Source organism: Aptenodytes patagonicus, chromosome 7 (assembly GCF_965638725.1).
Source record: "Aptenodytes patagonicus chromosome 7, bAptPat1.pri.cur, whole genome shotgun sequence".
NCBI classification, from domain to species: domain Eukaryota; kingdom Metazoa; phylum Chordata; class Aves; order Sphenisciformes; family Spheniscidae; genus Aptenodytes; species Aptenodytes patagonicus.
Genome location: NC_134955.1, coordinates 62,311,674 through 62,328,432, shown reverse-complemented (window position 1 = coordinate 62,328,432; position 16,759 = coordinate 62,311,674). Strand labels below are relative to the sequence as shown.

At 41.9% G+C, this 16,759-nt stretch overlaps 1 protein-coding gene across 4 annotated transcripts in view; it reads right to left on the bottom strand.

The window, feature by feature from the left end:
• KIF26A (kinesin family member 26A) overlaps positions 1–15,087 on the bottom strand; it is a 65,992-nt gene extending 50,905 nt beyond the window's left edge. For 3 of the 4 annotated variants that reach the window (XM_076345554.1, XM_076345555.1, XM_076345558.1), the window contains exon 1: positions 14,592–15,005. In XM_076345554.1, coding sequence (XP_076201669.1) covers positions 14,592–14,957 — 366 coding nt within the window. In that variant the 5' untranslated portion in view covers positions 14,958–15,005. Of the gene's footprint in view, positions 1–14,591 lie in introns of all 4 variants that reach the window. The other variant, XM_076345556.1, reaches the window with a different exon arrangement.
• Positions 15,088–16,759: the final 1,672 nt, after the last annotated feature.

The following is a 16,759-nucleotide window of genomic DNA, read 5'->3' as shown; positions in this document are numbered from 1 at the left end:
TTCCAACTAATTAGCTAAAATAAATTCCAGAAAAGAAGACAGCCTTGTAATGAAGCACAAACGCAATTAAGTACTTCCTGGGATGCCATCAAATTTTAAATTTTGTGCTGCCATATATCATGTTTTACAACTACAGATATGCAGACATGGTAACAGGGCCTTCCCAGTTACATACACACCCTCAATTTTCTCATACACTGACAACCCAAACAGAGTTTTTCTCATGAGAACTGAGGCAACCCCGTTATTAGGTATCAAGTAAAAGAAAACTCTGCCAACCGAGCAGTGCTTGACTGGTGCATGAAAGGCCATCTGGAGTTTCATCTGGACTCATTCCCATAGGTTGAGTGCTGAATTCCCAGTTCGCAACAAAGTCAACAAGAAGAAAGTGCACCCAGCTCTTTTGAAGGTCTGCTCTTTAAAGATTAATAATATTATCAGTATTATGGAGTGGCTGACTAATGCTTTACCATAGACTGCTACACAAAAAAGTACCTTTACAGAGCTCACCTAAGAGATCTGAGGCTGAGACACAGAAGATTATTCATGCAGATTATCTTAATCCCAGCGAAGCTACTCACGCTAGAAGCCTAACTGGAACCTTTGAATAACCCTCTGCAAAACCCCTCACTTTGTAATACAAAAGTCTCAGGAGACTTAGCAATGCAGGCGAAAAGGCAGCGACCAAAGCACTGCTAGAGGTCAAGACTGGCACAAAAAATAGTATGCCAGCAATATGAGCAGGTACTTGAGCATTAACAAATTGAAGCGACAAATGTGTGGTCTTGACCTATACCAGCCATGGAAAGTATATGACATGGGGAAAACGATGCAGACTGGGAAAGATGCAAATGTGACACCTGAACTTCTGAGTTACATGAACTGATGCAAAGTGCTAATAATAAGCGGAGCTTACTATGGACTTAGCAATTTACAGACTAAGAAATCTACACCAGAAACTCTGGAGCCAGTACGTAGGGCTCACAAATTGGCATGCCAAGGGGCTGCCATGTACAGTGGCTGGTGGCACGATGGCCAGCAAGAGAAGGAAACCCTACCGGCAGCCGCTGGCAGGCTAACATTAGTGTTTGAATACTCCCGTATGTTCTGCCAGGAAGACAACCATAACCCTCTGTCACATGTGCTGTTGTCTGACTAAAAATTAACAGGGTCAAGATGACTTCCCAAGACACCTTTTTCCATTCACTTTCAACAGGGGCTTTATTAGATGACAGGACTCTGAAACAAAGCAAATCACATAGCAAAATATTGAAAAAAGAAGGCAGAAGCAGCAACATGTTTCTAACCAACTGTCCTTTGACTAATGCATAATCTAGAGCTAAATATGAAATCTGCAGTTAGCATGAAACTTCAGTGAATTTTACAGCAAAGTGTAACAGATTTGTAAGAACTGACTGGAACCTGTTAACAAATCAATTCCTGTAACAAAAATATGAGCAATGTATAACATACATTCCTTTTTCACCACTTCTTAGGATTCATTTCAAGGACTGCTTGCACCATCCAAAGTGACAGCATTTTCCAACACAACCATGTTCAGCTCTCCCTGAGATAGCTTCATCTCTCAGCTGATAAGGAGGGCTCAGGTATGAGGAAATTTGTCAGGTCCGAGTCATTTGCCCTGAGGCAGGAAAACTAAAGACAAATAATGGGACCCTCCCCGGCACTCTGGTTTGTCACACCAGGGTTTCAGCTTGTGTCGCTTACAGCTGCTGAAGGGGTACGAATAAGATAAGGGGAATAAGATAAGGGGGCTTTGTTTTTAAACTAAATGAAGGAATTACTTCATGCATCTCCCTCGTCTCAACCCACCCTCTTCTGGGGATTGTGTGTGGAAATTGTCATTCTCTAGAGGAACGGGAGCAACTTTGCATCACTTTTTTAAGCACGCAAGTCTGCACAGGGAGAAGACTCTAGTCTGCAGCTGAGAGGGAAGTGTGCTTCAACGTTTACTAAATTTTCATAAATCACTCATGATCAAACACAGAAGTCACAGCCTTGTCACTATAAAGTGTTGCTGACTGCAATGAATATTTAAAGTGTCGTAGGCCTCTGCATCCAGAGATTAATGTTTGTTTTGATTTTCTAAGAAAAGGTTTGCCGGACAAAAGCCATTAACCCTCTGGAAACCAACTAATCCTCAAAGGAAGGATTTCCAAAACTGCCCTATAGGACGACCCCTTCCCTCTGCTCGCTCCGAAGCCATATGAAAACTGGTACCAGTGAGAGCACAGCAAGGACAACACTTGAAAATGTCACACCAGGCATTTTGCACATGCAGGAATGACCGATGTCTCAGTGCTTCATATCGGTGCCTGCATCATGGACAGAAGGGTTTCAGTACCGGGTCCCAGCGCCCGTCCTGAGGACATGGGAGCAGAGCTAGACATGCTGCATTTTGGCTGGCAGCATCCACACACGCAGCTGAGGTTGGCAGGGCCACAACAAGCAATGACAGCATGAGTTGTTCCCAGTTAAGATGGCCAAAGGCTGGGGGAGAGGGCAGGAAGAGACGGAGGCGACCTGACATCCTCAGGCTGTGGAGGTGTGCCGGGCAGAGCAGGGGCATCCCCTGCCCCATCCCCAATTCCCAACACACAGGTTCCCTGCTGTGACCAGATGGCAGGAAACATCTGCCCAGGTTTAAACAAGTCAGACTAGTCCAAAATTACACTGTAGAGAAGTTGGCCATAGATTTCCAGGTACACAGTACGCTGTCAGGCCATTACCATCTAAAGGACAATTACAACACTAACAAGCTCTTTACAAGTTTGAAGTGCAAAGCCAAAAACTAAGCCGTAATGTTTCCATTTTCCTGAATATTTCCATTCTCTGGACATTGACCTTTGTCCAGGGATCCAAAAAAGCCAAGCTAGGTGCTGCCACTTTGTCTCTGTAACTCGTACAAAATACATGCCTGGTGACAGGCAAGAAAAACATGGGAATATAAGAATCTGGAGAAAAATAAATCAATCCTGGGATTGCGCTGCAATGGTAAAAGAAAACCAGAAGGCTGGATAGAGCTGCAACAGAAAGTAATCAGATATGATGTCTAAATATAAGTATCAAGAACAGATTCACAGAAGAGGGAATGGAGAAAATTACAAAAGCATCAACGAGTCTGATACACATCTGTGTAATCAGAGTCAGAACTCAATACAATTTATTTTATTTCAAAAAATTGGTCCCATAATGAAAGCATTCAGCAGGGCTTCAACAGTGAATTGCAGGTGAAGCTCTAGCAAGATCAAGCCTGAGTCTGTACTGGGGCTTTTTGATTTTTTTTTATTTTCTTTTTAAGTTGTTTTCACCCCCTTCTGACTAGCAGGCAGGCATACAGAATTTTGAGTATTTGCTTTAACTTACTATATTCCCCTTTCAGACTGAAACGTCACAGCCAATTAAATTGTAAAAACTGTTTGATCTAATGATTTTGCAACATATTACATCTACTGTTTGTATATGAGAAAACAATAATTTTCCCCCTAAATGGTTCATACTAAGACTCTTACGACCTACTACCACTAACTGGAACAAATGTGATGTAAATCTCTATCTGGATAACGCTCATACTATAAAACCTTCCTTCCCGTAAGCATGGGTAAGTCCTGCATACGTCTTCTACGTGAAATGTCTCCTCCTCAGACTGCCTAGCATTATGTAAAGTTAACTGTGCAGTATATGCCAGGTTGAAGTGAAACGTGTTCTGGATAAACCTTTTACTGCCTTTTGACAATGTTTCTGCCGGGGCTCATTATAAAATAACTAGGGTATTTTATAACTACAATACACTACTGTAGTCATTTTATAACCTGCAGCTGCGATGTGGTAACAAGAATGCCTAAACCTGCAGTTTCAGACTTTTAACGTGCATCTCATGTTCAACGTGAATCAAATGCAGAGCATAATATCCCTTCCCCCAAAATAGGTTTTCAGCTACAAGAGCTGCTAATGCCTGGCTTATCATTGATCTCTGAAGATGAGGCAGAAGAAGAAAAATCACAGAGAAGTAGAATTAAATAGAAATAGGGCTTGTCTGCTGTCAGACTGGAAAGTAATATGGGAGATCCAAAGACAACCTCAGGGCCCTTACTTTTTGGATTAATATCTGAATTACTAAGACAGGTTAAGGGTTTGGATCTTCACCACCAAAAATCACTAGCAGCCTGTGCTTCACGCACAGAAAGGACCTCATCCTTCAACTGCAGGGTACATGAACCCAGCTGCATCCAGAGCTGATGTCCTTGGCTGATGCCCTTGGCAGAACAAGGATGGAGAAGAGGCAGCTTGTTCCCCTCTGACCTGATCAGGGCTCCTGATCTCACCTTGGCCCAAGATCTCTCCTAAACCATGCTCTGTCATCACTGAGAAATTTATTAAGGTTTTGGGCAGGTCTTGGGCAGGCCTCCTTCGTCTACGAAACGCCCGTTCCTTCCTTCAGCCTGCCCATGTTCCCAGGCTGGAAGGTCTCTGCAGCCAGGGCTCTGGTAGCACAAGATGCCACTGGGCAGCGATGGACGAATTACTTCACGTTTCAGCCACTCGGGACAGTGGTACCAAAAGAGGCAGCAAGCGATGGGGTTTTTTTTCCTTCTTCACAGCTATCTGACCACCAGTCACACTAACTTCACCCTCCTATCTGCACATGTAAACCCACCACTTGGAAAGTCAGGAGGACATGAAAAAGGGCTATCAAGAAGGATGTAGAACCTGCTGCACATAAACACTCTCAAATCAGGACTTTTCACATGCAGTGGGTTTAAAACAGCCAGACTAGAGGAACTGTTTCTTCTAATGCCTCCAGGCCAACATCAGAAAGTGTTGCCCAGAGCCCTCCCTGCTGACATGTATTACAATAGTTGCAGCCTCCAAAGCCAAAAAAATATAGCCGAGCACTGCTCAGGGTGTTTTAATTAACCATTGTGGTCAAAATTGAAAATGAATTGTTTATTCAAGTGGACAAATATACAGTTGAATCCCTGCTTTTTGTCAAAGGCTGATATGAGCAAGTGAAGAAATTCATTAACAAGCTCATAATAATGCAAATTTCTGTCAGCTTAGGATTGGGTTTCCTACAAGAAGACAAATGCTTTTCCATTACGACTGACTTCCACAGGCCAGATGCATCTCTAACAGCAGCGAAACACAGGACCCGTAGTACAGAGCTTTGAATCAGGAGAACTTGTGTCACTTTCCTGACTCCACAACAAAATTTCTCAGTGACTGTAGGCAACTCAACCAAAATCTCACTGTGCCTTGGTTACCTCTGTTCAGCAAAATGGAATAACCATGTTCCCAAGAATTACAGGTCTTACAATTTCATTATACTCATTATATTGTTATAATGATTGACATAAAATGTCAGCAAATAAAGGCAAAGGTGGACGGAGACTGTCATACCTAATTTCTATTTCAATCATGCTTGAACTGCTTATATATTAGATGTAACTACTTTAAAGAGAACATCCCTTGGGACCAATTTGCCTGACAGCTACCACATGCAAGGCACCCATTGACTAGTATCTTGCTTGAAGATGTACAAGCCCTCGTTATACAAAGGGAAAACTGGGTCTTTAGTACGCCCAAATACAGAGAACACGGTTCAATTACAGGCAAGCTCATGAAGCAGCATTAAGTTTGCAAACACAGGGACAGCTCTGACTATGTGATCATTGTTGAAGGACACCGAGCTTCCAAATTAGGGATGGAGCTGTGCAGATGCTGCTCTTTTTTCCTTGTGGCTGTTCCCTGCCGACCTGCTGTTTACTCCCCACATGGAAACCATGTAACCCAGACATACAGTCATGACTCACCATGACTGGAGTGAAATCTCCAAGCCTGCAGATGTCCCAAAGCTCTTTCAAGTGGCCAAATGCCATGCCAGTGATGAAGAACTCCAGAAGAACTTCCCAAATGTGAGTGAGCAAAGAAGTGTCAGGTGAGATTTGACATAGATAAGACCATGTATTTAGGGAAAAATAATCTAAACCACACCTAAATGATGCTGGCAGTTACAACTCAGAAGATCTAAAGGTCGTTGACAGTTCCTCCGAAATCATCGCTTCAAGATGTAGCAACAGCCCAAAAAAAAGAAAAAAAAACCCAACCAAACACCAAACAAATTTTGGACATCACAAGGCAGGGCACTGAGAACAAGAAGTAGGGGGACCACATACTGAGTACCAGGTACAGTCCTAGTCCTGCATCTCAAGACAGTGGTAGTGGAGTAATGGAAAGGACAGCGCCAAGCAAGTAAATGATCAAGAGGATGGAGCAGCTGCCTTAGAAGGAGAGATGAAAGAGGCTGGGACTCTGGTTTGTAGAGGGGAAGGCTGAGAGGGATCTGACTGAGGTTTACAAAGTCATAGAGGTGGTGGCTAAGCTGAAAGAAAGTGAGTACTTCTTTATACTGGGAGAGTGAACTTGTGGAACCTACTGACCCAGGAGGCTGTGGAGGCAGAGTGTCAGCAGGGTCAGAGAGGGATTAGATAAATTCCTGGACAGCAGGTCCATAAACAGATACTAAAGGGAACAGATAGGGATGTGTCCCTGATGTGTCCCCAACTGTGCATGATGGGGAGTATGAGCAGACTGCAGAAAGTAGCCAGGCTCCACGGCTCTCCCTAAACACCATTTCCAGCTCTGCTGCTGGAGACAGCCCTGGGCTGTATGGCTGCAGCTCAGACCCAGTAGGATATTTCTTATGCTTTTGTCATTCCCATACAATCTTTTCACTAGAGTCTTTCTTAGCTTAACTAGCAACAGGAGGTTGCACTATTCCGATAGGCCCCCGTGGGTACTTCAGAGTCGTCAGGAGAGGTTGGTGAGACTCAAGGGGATGTCTACACAGCTACTCTGCATGGACCAACTAAACCCAGACCCTTCCCAAGCCAGGCATCACAAGGGCCGCTCTCGCCTTCTTCATCCTTCCACTGCCATCACCCCCTACAACAGCCAACTGCCTTGCTCAGCTTTACCACCGTGACTTTTAAGAAGCAGAAGAGGGACGTTCTGAATGGTAGATTCATTATCTTTGCCTAACACCACCAAAAACACAGCAATGGGCTCCTGCCTATGGCACCTTTCAAACGCTTCCTTCAACTAAGGTATCAGAAAAGAACAAACTCGTCCAGTTTTGAGATAGTGGCAGCTATGCAAACCCAGAGGAATTAATTCATAAGCACTTGGGCACCAAACAAAAGTGGTCAACTCTGGAAAATGCCTAACCACAACATAAGTTTATATAATAATTTATATGGACTCACTTGCCTAGAAGCGTTTCACTACTACTTTCAGATTCAAAGCAAACCTCTAATTATTGATCCTTCATTACACTGGGAAATTACCTCATCGTAGTTTTAAAGTTCTATTTATAAGTCTAATAATCTCATCATTGATTACGGTGACTGTATTCTAATTATAAATCCATTATCTCCTCAACAATGAGATAAAATCAATAATGCACGTAAATGGGAAAAAAGGAATTTAAATGCATTCATTAATGTCATTTCAAGTAGCACTATTTTATGCACCATCTCTAACAAAACTGTGTCACATCATTAGCAAGAATGTGAAAAATCTTTTTCAATTAACGGAGCTGATTTGATGCTATGTTCAGTAAAGTGGCAATCCATTCCATTAAACACACACATATGAAATGCTTGAAACATCTATGAACTCTATCTATACATCATAAATTCTCTCCCAAGTGCTGAATCAGAAAAGTAGATACATTTTCTATTGATGCTTTTTAAACCTCCTTTCAGAAGCTACCACCCAGGGCATTTCAGTGATTCCAGCTGCAAGTAACAAAGAGCATTGCTATTTGCCACATGCTTAGCCGCTCATGCCACAAAACAATGGGAGATGCTTTCGGCAATGCTCACACTGTGCACAGCTTGACTACCTGGAGTCCCACGACCTCAACAAGCCATCATTCCAGTATACAGCCTATGGAGCAAATGTTAAATTCAAAGTGCTTTCCAAAAAATGTACTAAGTTCAGTCCTATTTTATACATGCAGGATGACTGGGCAATTCACACTTGCATCCAGCCGTGCAAATCAGTTCCTTCCATGTGGTATACAGACACCACTGCAAAAGACTTTCTCTCCACCAGCCTGCACATGAATAAGGTCTGAGCTCAGCCTGAATTTATCTGGTTTCTCTGCTGCGTTAACCTCTGAAACCAAAGGGCATTATTCAGCTGCAGCCCACCCTTAACAACCAATATTGCCAGTGCAGAGCAATGGTAGCCTCATAAAAGCACTTCTACATCAGTGTTATAGAGTCTCTCTCAAACGTTGGATGACACTTCTGAGCTCCAGCCAAAAAGCATGAGCCTTTCTTGTAAAGTGATTTCTAATGTTGGGGTGGCGTGAGATGCATCGATTAACAATCAGTTCACTGGCGAGTTCACAGTGGAGCACATGCACAGTATAAATGGACCAGCGGGAAGCAAAAGAAGCTGAAAGTGAATTGAGGGAAGAGAAAAGGCCATCCCAAAGAAACTAGTTCAAAGGTGAGAGTAGAAAATTTAAATATTTTGGGGAAAAAAAGGAAGGGATTTTTTATCTTAGCGTAGCTTCTGATACACTTGCTGGATGAGAGAATGACCTGTGCGCCAAAGGTAAATCCTGTGGCTTATCATTTGCACATAATCTCTAAAGTCTGCTTGTCTTAAATCTACCCCTGATGAGTACAGGTGAAGTCTGGGCCAACATTCTTTATTATTGCTTGTTGACTTCAATTGTCAACAAAGGCAAGTACGGACTTGTTTCCGTGTGAGAGCTGTAATAACAACTGCTTAGCCTAGAGGGGTGAAGGATCAAAAGAACTGTTTTCAGGTAGTAATTTGAGCCACAAGAGGGTCTGAGTCCTGAGAATAGTTACCCTGTCCCACACTGTAAAACCAATAGTATGGCAGAAGTGTCAAATACACAATATAAATAGATGCGATGCACACCCTCACCTAAGAAAATGCTCATTTCCACCTTGTAGCCAAAACCCTTTCTGTCAACTCTTAACATTTTTCCTAAGTCACTCTGATACCTGGGGATACTTTAAAAAGTAACCTCATTTTCAACTTCAGCATCCTACACTGGGGGCAATCTAGAAAAAAAGCACATGAAGTCCTTGGCAACTACACAAAACTGAGGGCTACGTTCTTATCTGCATGTTTAAGGCTGAATTTCCAACCCACACTTTCTAAGCTGGTCTGCTACCTGGCTGCTGGGGCAGGGTCTCACTGACTCTGAATGCAAGGCGCTGGTAGCAGCGTCGTCCTTCCACATCACACCCCTCCCTCTTCCTTTGCTAAGGCAGCAAAGTGCAATGCAAGGCAATACCGCCCGGCCGAGATGCAACAGTCTCAGGAAAAGTCTTTTCCGTGGGGGCTATAAATTAGGTTAGTATGAGAAAAGCATTTAGTAACTCAGATCAAAAGGTTTTCTTCTGCTGTTCAGACTTTTTACGGAGAGTGACCAATACTAGCTTTGAAGAATTTTTTTTTTGCCACCCCCTTTCCTTTATGTACTTCCTCTACAAAAGCAGTAGCACCAACACCACTGAAGCTAAAGGGAAAACAGAAAAGCCTCTATGCAACCCCGGCCCCACCACCTGCCTGGGGTTTGCTATTGACTTCTGCAGAGCCAAGATGTTATATGTAGAGTCTGAGAAATGTCCCAAAGCTCAAAGTCATCCAGATGTCTCACAGACAAGATTTATGGTCAAAGCACTATTTTTTAATTGTTTCGTTACAAAATATATTTCACGCATTGTATTAATAAAAGGTCACTGAGAAAGCTATCAAGAAGGATTTTAAAAATTAATTTAAAAATCCATTTGGTATGACATTTATCAAAGTAAAGAAGTAAATGCTGGAAAGTAAATCTTGTCATTCTTCTGTTTTCCACAGTCAGCTTTTTATTGCATCTTCTAAGCAAAATGTAAGTCATCCTTACTATAAACAAACAAAGAGGATTTAAGGAAAGTCAACAGAGGCTGAACTACCCTCAGATGAATCCATCTGGTTTACATTAGGGTAAGCAGGAGACTTATTTCTAAGAACTACAGGAAGGCTTGAATTGTGACTAAAATAACTTTCAGAGATTTTTCACATGAAACAAATGAACGTAACTCTTTTAACTTTAGAGTATACGCACCCATTTACACATGCTATGGGTGAACCCTCCCTCTCTGAACCTCACTGAATCAGGCCATAAACTTATACCTAACTTTAAATTTGTGAATACTCTCAGGGACATACATTGGTCTATTGATAAATTTACAATTTTATATACACACGCTTTAAAAGTTTTACTTAACTCACTTTCAATTCTCCAGTGCTCCAACTTTTCCAATTTCCTAATGGTGCATTTTTTAATATATTTTTAAAGCAACTTAGAGACTGGTAAAGATTCAAGGAGCCACAATATTTTGCCTTATAACCCATACCATTTGTATATATTCGAATTAGAAATATAGTGTGGCAAGGATTTCATTTTGCATAAGATGAAAGAAAAAGCAATTTGCAAAACAAGCTCTATTTCACTGTGATGTCTTTATAGCACGTGGCATGGCTACTTTACCACTTTTATGCAGTACATAGCACTGCATACTAATAACATGGCCAATTGAAAGCATACAGTAAGACCTCTTTTTTCCACCATACACAATACATGCAGATACTTCTAAGAGGCGTACAAGGTATTTTCAGTGGTTTTAATTTTCTACCTCTCAGTCAGATTCCAACACGTCTAGGAAGCCCAAAGTCCCGTTGCTCTTCTGCTTCTGTGTTAAACCGAGCGGCAATGCTGAGCACTGCGAACACGTTTTTTCATTTGAGTAGTAACCTTATATTCACTTGTCAGGTCTAGAATTAAAAACATCAATATAAAACTATTTATTAAAGTTGTCAGTCGTCCACTACAAATCAGCTGTCTTACCCAGAGTTATACCAGCTCCCTCCCCTCCACAGTGCTCGCTGTCTGGTCAGACTACTTATCACTGCTACTGGTGATTATTTTTTGTAATTTTTCACTACAGACCACTTGGGTGAAGCAGCTGATTACATCTTCACCTTTTGCACCTTGATTGCAGTCCCAGTTCTTCCCCTCCCTGGACCTTCCTCCGGATCCTTAATTACTGTTCCTCTTCACGGCTCCCGAAGCCCACAGTTATTATTTTGGTTTGAGCAGCACCCACACTATGCTACAAAGACGCATCCCTGTTCAAAAAATTTATAATCCATATAATGGATTTTCACACTTGAACTCCAAACATATATTAAAAATTTATGATGTCCTGCACTTCTGACCCCCAACATTCAGCTCAGAAGTGTTTTCACAACCATAAGTGACATTACAAGGTAATACATGCGAGTTTGGGGAGGGAGATGAGAAGAGCAGAAATCGTCTTTTTTTTTTTTTCTCTCCCCAGACAATTCCACTACCATCGCTATTAAAACTAGCCATAAATAAAAAACATGGAACCTGGAGAAACGTTTGTAGGTACGAGGTGTCTGGAGGTTTGGCAGCCATACGCTGGGGTGTATTTTCACCCCTGCAAGGCACTGGGCACGTGGCACCTCGCGTTGGCCACCTGAGCAAGGGTTTGGTCTGCGTCATCCACCTGAGCTCTGCAACAGGCATCTTTGGTGGACGAGGCAAGCCAAGACAGACATCCAAGAGATGAGAAGGACAAAGCACCTCTTGGAGGCGCCTGTTGCTCTCCTGCAACTATAAAGGAAGCCTCAGGAATTAGCTTAGAATAAACACCTGTCTTTTTAGCAGCTAAAAATAGTTGAGATGAACCCCAGCCTTTATCTGTGTCTGTCTTCCCATCTAGAAAACTAATCACATTCACTTTGGATGGAGCACCAAGTTAAATCAGAGAGGTAAAGCGCTTGGATAACAGTTTCCTACCAGGGAGTTCAGCACTTGTTTCAAGAACAACCCTTTGGTAAGAAAACAAGGCAAAATTAGAGATTCCAAGTGAAATGGGAGTATTTACAGAGTGGTCAAAATAATTCACATCACTACTGAGAGTGTAAGCTCCCAGGAGAAGGGACCATCTTTTTCTTCTGCATTTGTGTGGTATCTTGCCTAGATGGGGGCTACAGACTCCAAGATGCAGTCACATTACACATAATAAGTAATACATTCAATGCTGTCCTTTCTACTGCAATTCTTCTTGCTCCAGAATTCCTCTAGCCAGACCAGCTTCACCCCACAAGAAGATGGGAAAGGTTACTAAAGACAGACATCTCCAAAAAGTATGTATATCCACAGCTCTCTCCTGGGTTAATCTTAAACCTAAACCCTGTCTCCAACTTCAGGAAAGAATAGCCAAAATGAATAAATAAATAAATAAATCAAGAAAACTTTTCTAATGGGAAAGGAAGTTTAGACTTGACAATCAACAGAAGTCGAGGAATCATGGTCTTTGCAAAGTTGTAAGATGAGGTGAGATGAGCATTGGACAAGAATGTCCTGCAGTGGATACTGTCCTAGGCAAGGGCTAGACTAGCCAGTTCCTGAAATCCCTCCAATCCTATTTCCTCCGACACCTGTGATTCCTCTGGGGAAAAGCGTAAGGGAAGCACTTTCTGCCTCACCCACCCAAATAGCTTCATCAGACACAAGGCTCTTAATAATACAAAAGGCAGTAGGAGAATTCAGACAGACACGGAAAGCACAATCTGGGCAGAGATGCACAACAGAGTCATTTGGGCTTAAATGAATTTAAAAAAGTAAAAAAAAAAAAAAAAAAAAAAAAGAGAGAAAACAACTGAAGCCTAGCTTCTCTCCAAAAACTGCTTCTGAATCTAAACGATACTTGGAGCTGACTGGATCACATCCAACCAGCCTCCAACACTCACAGTCTAACAGTGTTTCTCCTTTCATTAAAGGTCACCGTTTTCCAGGCTACTGAGTTTCTTTGCACATTTCTAGATCACACTTAAGCTCTGTTGCATTATATACATTTTTCCTTCACAGGGGTTAAATGAGGCAACTCAGTTTTATTTAGAATAATGCAGTGGTTAGGGAAAACCACATCTATCAGTCAGCATGGTTAAACAGGAAGAAATCTGGAGCTGGCTGTTAGTGAATTATTTAAGACAAGAATAAGGGCAGACAAGAAATGAGAAGAGAAATGGAAATACTTCGGCTTCCAGAGAGCACGGGCTTCTTAACCCCGTAGCTTTCCCATTTTTTTCTACATTTCTGTGACAGACGCAGAATTTAAAAGATAATCAAAAGGTAACATCATATGCCTTACATTGGCCAAATTGATCCCTAATGCATGGAGCAGCATTTTAGAGAAAAGCACTCATAGCAGCAGTTCTTCATAAACTATGAAGAGCTGAATGGGCCATTTTTTTCCCTTTTCTCAATGTAAAATCATCAGAGAGAGATCTGACATCAGTGAAGATTCACTGGATTGAAATGGGGACCCCTCAGAGGTGGGATGTGTGTCCATTCACAAATTTCCATATGAGATAAAAGTATGGGAGGGAGGAATCACATCTCCAAGCCTTTTCTGGAAGGAAACACAACAGCCACCCTGTGAAAGTAATGTTATACAGTAGCACTCTTAAATATTTATCTCTTATGATCTTGGAGCTCAACCAGCTGAAGCTACCAAGCAGTATTAGGTAGTGTTTATATACAACAGCACATAAGGCATTATGTTATATTTAAAGCTGCCTGGCACCAACATACCTGGTCTTGCAAGATCTGCTACAACGTCTTTAAGTGAAAACCATGACTTCTATTCATAAACATTTCATCATTACTCACACTCCCCTGTTCACTACCATGGGAAAACGGTTTAGGAATAAATCTTAGTCAAAATCAGTCACTACATCCTTGTTCTTAGCACGGTTCCATAGATAGTCACAAATCTGCAATGAACTTGCTTTTGAAGGTAACATGCACCTCTATAAAGCTTTTTCACTTCCCACAAGAGTTCTTAAAATATACACAGAATACAGGAAATCAACATCAATGCTTAAAATCCAAATGCAATGACATTTACAGGCATGTTGCTCTGAAGCAACCTTCTGAACATCCTCCTTTACAGCAAACTGTTTTGCAGCACATCTATCCTGAAGGTTAATGCTCTCCATCACAGTCAATCAACAGCATCTGCTGAACTGAACACGGCCTTAGAAGTTCAGCGCTAGACTTGAGGGTCAAGTTCATCTTTGATATAACCCCATGAAGCTCCCAGAGTTTCATGAGTGACAAACTTGGCCTTTTATGTTTTTCTAAAGGGGCCACCAGGTATGCAACAGCCAAATAACATCACCTGCATATGTGAAGCTAAAATAGGTGCAAAAACATCTGAGGAAAGGATCTCACCATCTGAGATAAGAAAGCAAGTTCCTTGTGACATCTGACAGAACATCGTTCAAAGCTCTTTTTCAGCTCTTGAAACATGGTTTAGAATACCATTAGCTGATCCCCTCTAAGATAAATATGTATACGTCTCAAATTTTATCTTCATCTCTCTGTATATCCACACACATGTAAACAAAACTCAAGCATCTGAATTATCGCTACTTACTAGACAAGCCTGAGGCAGGAAGCTGTTCACCCTGGAGATACTCCACATGCCCTCGAGGTACTGCTGAGCTTGGATGGTGACTGAGCTCAGAGCGCCGCTGAGACCGCTGGGGGCCACCGTGACTTGAACGCTGGAGTTTGGAAAACTGCCCGTGCCTTGAGACCATCCAAGTCCCTTCTTCCTCTCTGCCCCAGAGAAGAGATTCGGTGACTTTCCAGGCTGCCTGCCCACCTGCCCAGCAAAGAGCGGCAGGTCTCTCTGGGAAGAGACCGTGACCATCCTGGGTACCATGCTGGTCACTGCCCCGGCGCTGGGCGGGAGGTCGGGCATCTCTGGGTAGCTAGCTTGATTGAGGGTGTGCGTCATCTGAATGGCTTCTTGCTTCAGCTGATTTAAGTGAGTGGCACAAGTTTCGCATCTGCTCTCTCTTTCATTCCTGTTTTTCTGTAAATAGTCAGGCACTTGAAGCTTCTCAAAAATTAAAGCTGATAATCGTGGGTCCTAAAGAAGGGGGGAAAGACAGAAAAAACATACTGAGTTAAAACAATACAGAAAGATAAAAGCAAAGAAAAAGACAAAAGTTGTCTGTGATTTGCTTTCCACCCATGGAAGTACTTTAAATCTCTTCCAGTAACTCTCAGCTTTTTTTTCCCTGAATACCCTAAAAGACTTGCAGGTCACAGCAGATTAATAAACCATAAGTGAATTCATTTGTATGAGACCCAGCATGAAGATTATCATCAGAATTAAACAGTGGAGCTGCGGTGTACTTGATAACTACTCATTCTTCTAATTAACTCTCCTTTGGAGACATCTAACATGCCTGTGTTTCCCATGCTCAGGAACAACGTTAGTTGAGATGCTGACCCTACAAATATCGTAACGTGCTTCAAAGGCATACCACCACCTTAAACCCAGGAAAATTAGACTTTAGAGTATTTAAAAAAATTAGTGCCTGACCTGGTAAATGTTTTGTTGTCCTCACCCTCAGAAATGATTAATCAAGTGGCATAAAAAACAGTTTACATGGTGCTGCCCACAGCTGGCTCCTCTGCTAGCGAGGACCGTTATTTCTGATCTTTGCAACCCAGATGGTCGCAATATTCCCTTACGCTACAGTTGCTTTGATGAGAAATAGATTTGAGCCTACAGCCATGTGTGAAGGTGTGACAATGTGCACACTAAGAAGCTGATTTAAATGCAACACCTATTTCGTTTCCACAGAGCAATTTTTCCTCCCCTCCCCCTTGCTAGTTCATTTTAAGGCTGCCCAGACATTTTAAAACCCAGCTCTGCGTTTCCAGTTCAGAGATAGAGTTACCTGTCTCCTGAAACACACAAACACCTTCCCATCCCAAGCCTGCTACTGTAAAGATCAGCCAAGAGATTAAATCCAGCCCTGTTGTAAACCTGCTATCAAGAGTAATGCCGTGCAGTAAAACTGACCCAACTTCACACACTCTCGTTGAGCTCTCTAAACAATTAAAGTTTTAATGAAATCACAGCGCAGCCAAAGGTTTATTTGTATAATTATTTTAAGTGAAAATATTTAATTTGCTTGTTAATAATGAGGGCACACAAAGCTAGTAAGTCAGCCATCCAACATATGCTGGGGGTATCCCCAGATCAGTACTCATTTTTAAAAATGTTATTACTTTATGCCAAGCTGCAATTGCTCTCTAAGAAATGAATGTCCTATTAGAAAACTAACTAATTCTGGTTTTAATTACAACACACATCAATAAAACTCTTAAGAAGTCTTGGCACTGGTACTTTGGCTTTGCTCATTATTCTCTTTCAACTGCACTATTTCCCTTTGCTCTGAATTCAGAAAGTCCTAAAACACTGCCCAACTTCTGCAGCAGCACCACCAAATTTATCTCATTTTCAACTGCTGGACTACTCCTGCAATAGTTTTTAATCTATCTATCTCACAAGACACAGTACGGTGTTGCTAGAAACCATTGTGAGTATATCTAGCATCACATCATTCTGCAGCCAAAAGCCATTAACAAAAGTTGCTTTTCCCGCAGTAATCTAAATTATTGTTTATTTACTGACTTAAAAAAAAAAAAAGGTACTTCTCAGGCGAAGGAAAACTACTCCTGCTGCTGACTGAACAATAAATTGCATTCATATTAGTGAACCAGTTTACAAAATGAAGTGAA